At 51.7% G+C, this 11,277-nt stretch overlaps 1 protein-coding gene across 1 annotated transcript; it reads left to right on the forward strand.

Annotated features, from left to right (window-relative positions):
* Positions 1–9,612, forward strand: SOAT2 (sterol O-acyltransferase 2). Its single transcript, XM_049881560.1, has 15 exons — positions 1–76; positions 568–623; positions 1,130–1,266; positions 1,640–1,699; positions 2,049–2,156; positions 4,163–4,439; positions 4,848–4,917; positions 5,507–5,591; positions 6,091–6,136; positions 6,350–6,479; positions 7,420–7,517; positions 7,952–8,050; positions 8,561–8,696; positions 9,207–9,352; positions 9,562–9,612. Exons 1-15 carry the CDS (start codon positions 1–3, stop codon positions 9,610–9,612), a joined length of 1,575 nt encoding a protein of 524 aa, XP_049737517.1.
* Positions 9,613–11,277: the final 1,665 nt, after the last annotated feature.

The raw sequence follows: 11,277 nt of genomic DNA on the forward strand, positions 1-11,277 counted from the left end.
ATGGAGCCAAGTTGGGCTCATCTGCGGAGGAGAGAAGGGCTGGGAGAACAGCAGGAGCACCAACCTTCTGGAGAAGGTGAGCCACCCTCTGGAGAAGGTGAGCCACCCTCTGGGGGTATAGAAAGCTCAGGTTGGCCTGGAGGTGAGGATGCATGGTTGAGAGGAGGCTCCCACTGCCTAACTTCAATCTTTCCTGCTGTCCTGGGAGTCCTGGGAAGGCAGACCCTGGCCTCTGCCCCAAATCGCCCAGTAGGGAGAGGGAGGCAGCAAGGGATATTCAGAGCTGTAGCCTTGCCTTATCTTTCTGACCCTTTAACCCCAGAGGGTACATGGAACAGCTTCCTGTTCCCTAGATGCCCTATTTTCAGTAATGGTCCCCTCAACCCCTGCAAAAAGGACTTCCCCTTCTGATTGCCCCACCCATGATACTAGATATCAACTGGTTGGGTCTGGGGGCTGCTGAGCAAACAGATTGCATTTCCTGGACAGAAGATGCCTCTGGGTCTGCAGGACACCCCCAAACCCTAACTTTTCTCCCTTGAGTGTGCACTTTGACCCTCCTCCTAGGAAGCACTGAGACGCATAGAGCCCCAGATTTGGTACAATGGACTCGGCATATGGAGGTGAGAGGCGTCACACGTCAGAGGTCAAGATGGACAGGTCCTGGAGGGGCGGGAGGCAGGGGTGAGGACCAGTTTGGGGATAAAGGAAATTTGTTCTTGAGTTCAAAGATCATACTAGAGTTAAAGGTTAAGATGGAGGGGTTTGAAACCCAGGTCTTAAGGCTGGGACCAAAAGTCAGCCAGTGAAGAGAGAATCTTCCTGTAAGTGGGATCAGAGGTCAGGAGAGAGAAGGCTGTGGGTCAATACTAGGAGAATAAGGGCTCAGAGATGCGAAGGTGGTTGGGTTGCAGGCCCAGGGAATGGAAGCATTGCTCCCATGTCATTCCTGGGTCCTCACTGCGGCCCTGGGGGCTAGAAGTAGAGAAATTTCTGGGAAACCTCCAGCAGGAACTTCAAATCCTAGCACTTAGCACTGTCCTTAGCCAAGCTCAGTAAATGTTTGGGGATCCAGAGGATGGCTGACTGAACGAGAGGTGGTGGGCCCTTCCCTGGCCTTGTCCCATAGGCTATGAAGACTCAGTTGCTGCAGCAAGCTCAGGGACAGCTGATGGAGCTGCTGGATCGTGCTGTGTGGGAGGCCGTACAATCCTATCTGCCACAAGGCGGACCCCTGCCCACTACTCCCCCAGACTCCTTGAGCAAGTAAGGGTCTGAGGAATATGGGAGTTGGGGAATGGCTGGAGAGGCCCCTCCACCGTAAGGATCACCAGCCATAAAGACCATCTTATGAGCCCTTTGTCAGCCTTGGCAGTGACCCTGACTTTGATCTTCCCTATTCCCCCCTTACGGCCCCATCCTCCTGATCCTGACTTCTACCTTCTGAGCCTTTTTCTGTCAGTGGTCACTTGCTCTGCCCTGGCCCTGACCTTCTTCCTGGTCTTGCCCTCTGGCCTTGGCCCTGACTTTCCTCTATTACTACCTTTGACTTCCAAGTATTGACCTTCCCCATGACCCTGCCCTCTGCCCACTGCCTTCGTCCTTTGGGTCTTGACCCAGAACAACCATCTCAATTCAGGACCCGGGAGTCAACCCTTGGGAAACGGAAAGTTTTCATCATCCGCAAGTCCCTGCTTGAGTAAGTTAGGGGTGAGGACAGGGGATGAGAAGAAAAGGAAGGGCTTCAGCTGGGGTCCAGAATACCTCATTTCTCATCCCCAGGTGCTAGGTGGTTTGGGAGAGGACTTGGAGGTCTCTAAGGTTCAGTTTCCCCGTCTGCCCTGGGTGTGGCTATGGAAGAAACGCCACCAGGAAGAGAAGTGTCTGGGCTAGGAAGAACTTTGGACAGAAGCCCCAGCCACATCCTAGCCCTTGGCTGGAAGTTCCTAATTACTAGGCCCCATGCCCTCATGTGTACAGTACCTAAACTAGTCCAGACAACCTTGAGGACCCTGCCCACACTGATATTTGGGCCCCTGTCCCTCCAGTGAGCTGATGGAGGTGCAGCATTTCCGCACCATCTACCACATGTTCATCGCCGGCCTGTGTGTCTTCATCATCAGCACCCTGGCCATCGACTTCATTGATGAGGGCAGGTAGGCTCCACTAGCGCCCGGAAGAAGCACACAGATCAGACCCTGTGGGTCACCAGTGCTCTACCTGCCACTGGTCCATGAGGGCACAGGTCTCCCTTTGATTATTGGACACATGTCAGTATCACTCAACTTTCTAATAACATTCCCACCTAAAACCCACCTTGAGGTCCTTCCCTTTATACCTTGAATGGCCCTTGGTCTCTCCTCCCAAGGTCAGCCATTCTGAGGATACCCTGCCCCTCTCAAATTCTTCTCAATAGGGACCTTGCCCTGAGGCAGATATGTACACAGCGTGTGTGTCTCAGAGCTATGCCCCAATCACCACTGCTTACACAAATCAATTCTATTAATCCAAGTAATCTCCATTGAGCACCTACTAAATGCCAGTCCGAGGGGCCAGAAAGATGAGCCAGGCTGACACCACCCCCGTCTATGAGGCATTCCCAGTCTTGTGGGGAAGACAGACATGCAGACAAGTGCCTTGGTGGGTAGGTTCCCCCATGAAGCAGCCCCTACTCAAGGGATGAGCCTCAGAGGGCCTATTCACGATATGAGAGCAGTTCATAGGCTGTATACCCCTGGGGGCTATATTTGCGTGTCTCCCACATGCTCCGTAGGATTTCCTAAGATGAAAACTTTACAGGAGCAGATTACCTGCAAAGCAGCTGGTGGGTTCGAACCACGGACCTTTCGGTTAGCAGCCAAGTACTTTAACCGTTTCGCCACCAGGGCTCCTTATAAACCTGAAAAACACATTGCCATGGAGTGGATTCCAACTCATAGCAGCCCTACAGGGCACAGTAGAACTGCCCCACAGGGTTTCCAAGGGGCGTCTGGTGGATTCGAACTCCCGACCTTTTGGTTAACAGCCAAAGCTCTTAACCACTACACCACCAGGGCCCCAATTATATGAGTACTACAAGGAAAAAATCTCATAGCAAAAAGTCCAAGTACACATAAAGCGGCAGTCCTTATTGTTCACCCTCCTCAAGCCCAGACTGCTCCCCAGAGGTATGTATTTTAAGCAGTTTTGAGAGTTTCCGTCCAGACCATTTTCCATGCATTCACATTCATGTGTACATAAGAACCAAAGATATGTATTTTGTGAGGTTTTTACAAAAATAAGATAGTGTACCTCTTGTTTTGCAATTTGTTTTTACCCCCTAACGAAATATCTTGGACATCTTCCCATGTCAACACACAGAACTCTACTTCCATTATTTTTAATGCCTGCAGAGTATGGAGGCACAGGATTTTGTATATCTGTTCTTTGTTGTTAACTGCCACGGAGTTAGCCCTGACTCATGGCAACCCTGACGGTTGTGCATCGGACAGTTTTATCCATCGGCTGATTTTCAGAAGCAGATAGTCAGGTCTTTCTACCCAGTTTGTTTTAATCTGGAAGCCCCTCTGAAGCCTGTGCAGCATCATAGCAATACACAGACTTCCACTGATGGATGAGTGGTGTCTGTGCATGAGGTACATTGGCCGGGAATGAGTCTAGGTCTCCCACATGGAAGCTGAGAATCCTACCACTGAACCATCCATCACTGCCCCCTTTGTTCACCTGTTTCCAGTTTTGCACCATTACACACCATATACTCTTAACCTAAGCAAACAAAAAACTGGACAACCTGAATGAACTCCATTAGCTATAGTCTACAACTACAGATACTCCAAAGGCACAAAGGTAACAAAATCAAAATTAAAAGCTAAATAACTCATATCCTAACACCCGTGCTATACAGAGTACCGAACCCTTCTGCAACATCACAAAATTCACAAAGGACTCTAAAGAATCAAACCCCCTTCTGTGACTAAATCTCCTGGGGCCACGTCAGAGGTTCTGGGTAACAGAGAAGCCATTCTTCAACACCTTCAGGGATGAGGAGCTCACAGCCTCCTCAAGATACCTCAGTTTATCGTTGAAGGGCTCTGACTAAAGCGCTTGCGACAAGGACGGACTACACTTTTGTCTGCTTTGTCTCACCTTCTCCCACTCCAAGGCTGCTGCTGGAGTTTGACCTACTCATCTTCACCTTCGGACAGCTGCCCTTGGCGCTGGTGACGTGGGTACCCATGTTCCTGTCCACCCTACTGGTGCCCTACCAGGCCCTGCAGCTATGGGCGAGGCCCCGAGATGGAGGCGACTGGACCCTGGGGGCGGGCCTGGGCTGCGTGCTGCTGGCTGCCCACATCGCGCTCCTCGGAGTGCTTCCCCTGCACGTGGCCGTGGAGCATGAGCTCCCACCTGCCTCGCGCAGTATTCTAGTCTTTGAACAGGTGAGGGGTGAGAGAAGACGAATGGGACGGGTCATTTCTACAGGGGGTGTGCCCCAAAGAGGGGGCGGAGTCCATTTGAAGGAGGGCACTTGATGCAGTCTTGACAGAGGCGGAGCTAGTTACTAGGGGCGGAGCCCGTTGCGAGGGACTTGAAGGAACCTGCCAGCCCGCTGCAAGGAAATGCGAGCGAACTGGGTGGTGTGTACTTCCGACTGTCTTTACAGTCGGCTCATTCCAGCAGCGGCCTATGTTGGGCTGTAAGGCGATCCGACAAAAATATAAATCATGAGCTCTGGGCATACAGATCTTAAAATTTGCCTGCCTCTCTCCTGAAACGAGAGCACAGGGAGATTAAGTGATTTGCTCAAAGTTACACAGCAACTTGGCCTCCCTTCCACTCCATATCAGGTCCGGTTCCTGATGAAAAGCTACTCCTTCCTGAGAGAGGCTGTGCCTGGAACCCTTCATGCCAGAGGAGGTGAGGCCTTCATCTGGCCCCTCTGTGTCCTCAGTCCTCTTGGCTGGTTGAATAAAGCCAGTGGTTTCAGAATCCTCATAAAAGCTCTGCATTCCTAAGCTTGTCTTGCCCATTGGGCGCAGTTCTGGCCTCCATCTGGGCTCTGTAGGCCTCAGTCATTAGACATTCTCAGGGCCCACCCTGTGAATGTTGCCCAGGATTCTAGTGCTTCCCCTATTACCCTTGCCTGGAAAGACTCAGGGCATGAGAACCTTCTATTAGGGGGTCAAGATAGAAGGCGAAGGAGAATGCATGGTGGAATTTGTGGGGGCCAAATGAAACCCTAGCCACAGCAGGCCCTGCACCAGAACATGGGGCCCCTGGAATGGAGGCAAAAGAGGGGGTGTTAAAGAGCAGATTCAGCTCCTGCCCAGTTTTACTTCCCTCACCCCACACCCAGACCCTATATCCAGCCCTTCACCCATCTCCCTCTACACCTCTGTCCTAACCTGCTCTCCATTCACCAGTCCCACTGCCCTTCCCCAACAGCCCTCTTACCCTCTCTCCCTACCCCCTTCACTGACCCACCCCTCTCACTCTCCCTCTCCAGGAGAGGTGATCCGAGCTCCCAGTTTCTCCAGCTATCTCTACTTCCTCTTCTGCCCCACACTCATCTACAGGGAGGCTTACCCCAGGTAAGACCCTCCACCCCTTCCCCAAATGCCCAGGCCCATCAGGGACCTTTTCCTTTTCTTTCTCTGCCCCCCTTCCTGAGGTCTTTAGTCTCCTCCAGGCACTATCTCACAAAACATCTCATATTAAGGATGGGAAATAAGTGGCAAGTAGACTACCCTTCCTCCTTGCTCAGCCCATGGTGACACTGGGGTGACCAACTGTCTGGTTTACCCAAGACTGTCCCAGTTATAGCACTGAATATCCCACGTCCCTGGAAGCTCCTCATTCCAGAGCAAGCTGGATGGTTTGTCACTCTAGCTGACACCCAAGGTACAGATCCATTTGTTATCTCTGTTATGGAAGGTCTAAAGTGTCCTAGACCCCCACCTTCCCAGGTAATCCTCCCAGGCCCAAGCAGTTGAGGGAGCTGCTGAGAGATGACCCCAGAACCCACGTCCAGGCCTGAGTAGCGGACAAGATAAAAGGATGAGAAACATATTATCCCCATTTCTGCTGCAGGACACCCCACGTCAGGTGGAATTATGTGGCCAAGAACTTTGCCCAGGTCAGAAGATGGGGTAGAAGAGTGGACCACCTTGTGACTCATGGTGGCTGAGGGGGCATTTGTGGGAGTGAGGTGGGAAGACCTGGGAAGCGGGAGGGAGGGTAGTGCTAAGGGAAAAGGAGGCAGATGCTGGGCCATAGGCCTAATTATAGGGTGAGGGTTAGCTGCCTGTGCCCCCTCACAAAGTTGTGTGTTCCTCCACTCCCTCTCCAGGCCCTGGGCTGCATACTCTACGCCTGCTTTATCCTTTGCCGTCTCTGTGTTCCTGTGTTTGCCAACATGAGCCAGGAGCCCTTCAGCACCCGTGCCCTGGTGCTCTCTGTCCTGCATGCCACATTGCCAGGTAAGCCCACTAAAGACAGGACTGGAGAAGGCTCATCAAGGAACTTCTCACTCCTCTCACTCTTCCCCTTCGGTCAGTTTCAACACCATCTCCCTCAGCTATCAACCCTCATTGCCTGCCATGGTCTCAGTTCAGATTACCACCTCCTCCCTCTTTCCACATCAGCCCCCTCACCTGTCTCCTTGTCATCGCCATCTTTCCTCTCCCATCTTTCTTGACCCCACTGCCTGGGTGAATTTTCCAACTCCTAATTAATCATTCCTTATCTTTTTTTTTTTTTTTTTTTATCTGCTTCAAAAACCCCAGTGACTCTCCATTGCTGGCACATACAGATAAGATTTGAATCCTTGGTCTGGCACTCAAAGTTCCTTTCATGCAAGCCCAGCCTATCTTCTCAGCCTAGTATACTCATCTCACCATAAGCTTACCCGTTCTCAGAAAGACATGCGCTTCCTTGTCTCCAGGCATTTGCCCATACTGGTCCCTCAGCTTGGAATTCCCTTTCCCTATTTTCCAGCCATGGAATCTAGTTCCCTCCTGGAGGCTCATGGCCGAGATGCCCCCTCCTCTAGGAAGCCTTGCTTTAGTCCTCAACCATCATGACCCATTCCTTGTTCTGCAATCCTAAATGCATCAGCGGCTACCATGTTTAGCTCTATTACATTTGAGCTTGTTGTGTGATTGGGCATTTTTCTCTCCCTCCCCACCACCACTGCCTGACCTCCCAATGTCCAGGAGCTTTGAGATTCATCTGTGTAACTGCAGTATCTGCCAAATAAATGTTAACAAGCAAGTGGAAGAATTAATGAATGCATGAGTTAGTGGTTGATATGAAATTGGGCTCTGGTTGCTGGGTGGGGGCTCCTCAGAGCCCAGACCAGAACTGCTTGGGCAGCCCAGTGAGCCAATCTGACCTGAAGCCCCTTGCCCCACCTGCCAGGCATCCTCATGCTGCTGCTCATCTTCTTCGCCTTCCTCCACAGCTGGCTCAACGCCTTCGCGGAGATGCTGCGATTTGGAGATAGGATGTTCTACCGGGTAGGGCCTGGGCCTAGGCCTGGGCCAGATGGGAGCTGGAGGCAGGGAGGCCTGGGCAGGGATTTGGGGAGGATGGCGGCTATGTTGTGTGTCACTTCAGTTGTCAGTCAATTTCCCACAATGAGAAATGCGCTTGTCTGGGTGTGGTAATACTACCTCACATCTCTTGGCCAGCCAGAGTCAACTGCTTTTGTGTGAATGGTACTAGGAGTCGTCTTCTCCTGAGAGGTGGACTAGGAGGGAGTGCAGGGACCCCAGATCCTGAGGAGGGAGCTGGGAGGGTGCCTGCTCTCTGTTCTGCCCAGAGTGGGCCCTTCTTGGAGAACACTATGACAGGGTGCAGGCAGAGGGAGCAAGGGCAAGAAGGTATGCCTGGGAAGAAACACGCCTCGATGCCCATCTCCCACCCCCACCCCGCCCCACTCCTTCCCCAGGACTGGTGGAACTCGACGTCCTTCTCCAACTACTACCGCACTTGGAACGTGGTGGTCCACGACTGGTTGTACAGCTACGTATATCAGGACGGGCTGTGGGTACGAGCTCCACACACCGCCTCAGCTCCCAGTTAATGGAGCCTCTCAGGGACACCCTTCCACCCGTCTGCACCTCCTACCTTTTCCAGACGAAAGGCCCCATTGACCTCCACCTGCCCCTGTTCTACCCAACCCAATAGACAGAAAGTCCTTATTATCTTTTTTCCTTCCTTGTCCTTAATTCTATTCCTTCCTCAGGGCATTTCTCCCCTCCTTAATCTTCTAGGGAACATGCATATAGTAATTTTCAGTAACCAAGGGTTTTCACATACATTAATCTGCACAGTAACCCTGAGAAGTAAGTATATTATAATAATCCCCATTTGAAAATTGCAAATAAGGCCCAAAGGGTTGATAAAATGCTCTTAAATAAGACTAACTCCAGCCCTTCTCATTCCAGATCCCATATTCTTTCCATTGCGCACATTGCTTCCTGGCTTCCTTAAGGAAGGGGCTCTTTGAAGAGGGGTGTCAAGAAGACTCACTTCCCCCTTCTCTCACCCCTGCCAGCTCTTTGGTGGCCAGGCACGAGGGGCAGCCATGTTCAGCGTGTTCCTGGTCTCTGCAGTAGTTCATGAGTATATCTTCTGCTTCGTCCTCGGATTCTTCTACCCTGTCATGCTGATGCTCTTCCTTGTCTTTGGAGGTGAGCTTGGCCTCTGAGTGGCACTAACGAGAGAGCCATCTGGAGGAGGAGGCCTGAGCCCTGTTTCTAGAGATTCCAGACTGATAGGGAAGGCCACATACCCAGGACAGGAGGGGAGGCTGCTGAGTATGAGAGCTGGAGCATGGAAGGACTTGGGAATGAGGTGGGGGGCAGCATTGAGAGGCAGCAAGGGGCATCCTGGGGGACGTGGGAGAAGGTTTTCTGTTTGGAGTGGAGTATGTAGCTATATCCTCTATGTGGAACACTCATATAGGGAGACAAAGGGGAGAAAATCTGGAGGTACAGTATGAGATATAGAGGTGTAAACTGAAGAATCCTGATTTTACACGAATCACTTGAGACTCCAAGGGGTTACAGAGCTGAGTTCAAGACCTTCCCCTACAGGGCCTTCCTGCTCTATCTCTTCCTGGTGCTCTGGGATGGGAGGGAAGCCAGGGAGATAAGCACAGTTTCTGGAAGCTGAGGTGACCACCTGTTCCCTTGCGGCAGGGCTGCTGAACTTCACCATGCATGACCAGCACACGGCCCCAGCGTGGAATGTACTAATGTGGACCCTGCTTTTTCTGGGCCAGGGCATCCAGGTCAGCCTTTACTGCCAGGAGTGGTACGCCAGGCGGCACTGCCCCCTGCCCCAGGTGAGAGACCACGATGATGCCAGGCCCCTGCAGCTTTCCACCCAAGAGGCTATACTCCCCTTCCCAACATCAGCACCCTACTGCTCCCCAACTCAATAACCATGGTCAGGCACCAGGGCCTAGATTGGGGGTGATGGGCTCCCATATCTTGGATGTATAGGAGGGCATCGGGAGGGACCTCATTCACAACTTTCACCCCTCTGGCACAGACAACCTTCTGGGGACTGGTGACACCTCGATCTTGGTCCTGCCACACCTAGAGGTCAGGGCAACCTCACTGTCCATATGACACCACCAAGTTCTTCTCTGCCTGCAAAGCCTGGGACCGGGGCTTCTCTGTCTGCACTTCCAGACCTGGCTCTGCTTCAAGGGGGCCTGGCATGCATGATCCCAACCAAAGGATTCCAGGGATTGAGGTCTGTGTATCTGTGAGCACAGACTCAGGATGGGGGTAACTCTTGAGCCCCCATCCGCATGGACTGGGCACAGAGCCCTCACACCTCATAGCTGTCCAGATTTGGAGAGATTTGAGAGGCCTAACGGTCTTGGTGAATATGGGGGTACTCAGAGGGATTTGGGCCACCAAGGTTCTAGAAGGTTTTGCTTCTTGATTTTGTATTCCCTTTTTTCAATACAATAAACTGTCTGTCTCCCTTTGTATTCATTAATTTGTTCATTCATTCATCATCAGTTGAAGGCCCCTTTGTGACAGGCACTACTGAGGAGTTATATCTACTGAGGCAAGATTTTCTGGTGAAAGGGGGTAAGGGTCTTGGGTGACAGCCTACTTTGCCTTCTCTATGCTGCCCCCATCTCCCAGACACCCGATCTCACCCTCTCTTCCACCTCTGTTGTTGTAGTGTGCCATTGAGTCCATTCACTCACAGCAACCCTACAGGACAGAATAGAGCTGCCCCATAGGGTTTCCAAGGCTGTGATCTTTACGGAAGAAGCCTGCCACATCTTTCTCCCAAAGAGCTGCTGGTGGGTTCAAATTCTCAACCTTTTGGTTACCAGCTGAGCGCTTAACCACTGCACCACCAGGACGCCTTCTTCCACCTCTACCCTACTCCTTTTCCAGTTCACATTCCAAACCCCTTTAATTCTTTGCTCCTGGCAACCTCTAGCACGTTTTGAGAATGCACAGAGCAGGCCTCCTTTCCGTCAGCATTGGAACCTCCTGCAGCAGACCTTAGGCAAATCTTTTAATTTCCTGAGCCTCAGTTTCCACAGCTATAAAGTAGACATTAAAATCAGAAGCCTCCTGTCTATATGAGGACAGATGGTTAAAATATTTATATTCAGAACTGTTCCAGAAACCATATTCTACAGTCACTATAAGCAAAGGGTCATCTCTGTCCTCTCTACACAGATTGCCTCTCTAACCTGGTGCTGGGGAAATACCTGGCTCAGGAGAGGGGCAATATTAAACCCAGGGGAACTTAGAACCAAATGAGTCAGGGTCCCTAAGAAAGAAATTGGGGGCACCTGCCATTAGAGCTTTGCCCAGAGGGATCATCAGGAAGGCTGCTTGATCAAAGTTCAGCAGCAAACACTTCCAGGTGTAAAATCAATTTAGGAACGAGCCAAGGGGGAGGAGCAAGAAGAGGACCTTGAGGACAAAGTACCAGGTTTCCCTGGGACCCTTTGACCCCTGATCCTAAAAACCTGAGCTGTAATCCCCCCTCCTTTCATCTTCTGGGTCTGGGCTGTCATTCAAGGCCTCGATCCTCCATTCATTCTTGTTTACTTCTGAGGGCATTTTCTGCGGGATCTTGAACCCAAATGCTCCCTGGCTCTCCCAGCTGCTCCCCATTCTACCTCTGGGGGAACAGAGGTAGCTCATGCCTTCATACACAGTTTGTCCCGTCCCCAACCTGAACCAGGCCCAGGTGGGTGGTCAGAGGATCTGTGGAAGTTAATGA

This window comes from Elephas maximus, chromosome 4 (assembly GCF_024166365.1).
Source record: "Elephas maximus indicus isolate mEleMax1 chromosome 4, mEleMax1 primary haplotype, whole genome shotgun sequence".
Classification (NCBI taxonomy): domain Eukaryota; kingdom Metazoa; phylum Chordata; class Mammalia; order Proboscidea; family Elephantidae; genus Elephas; species Elephas maximus.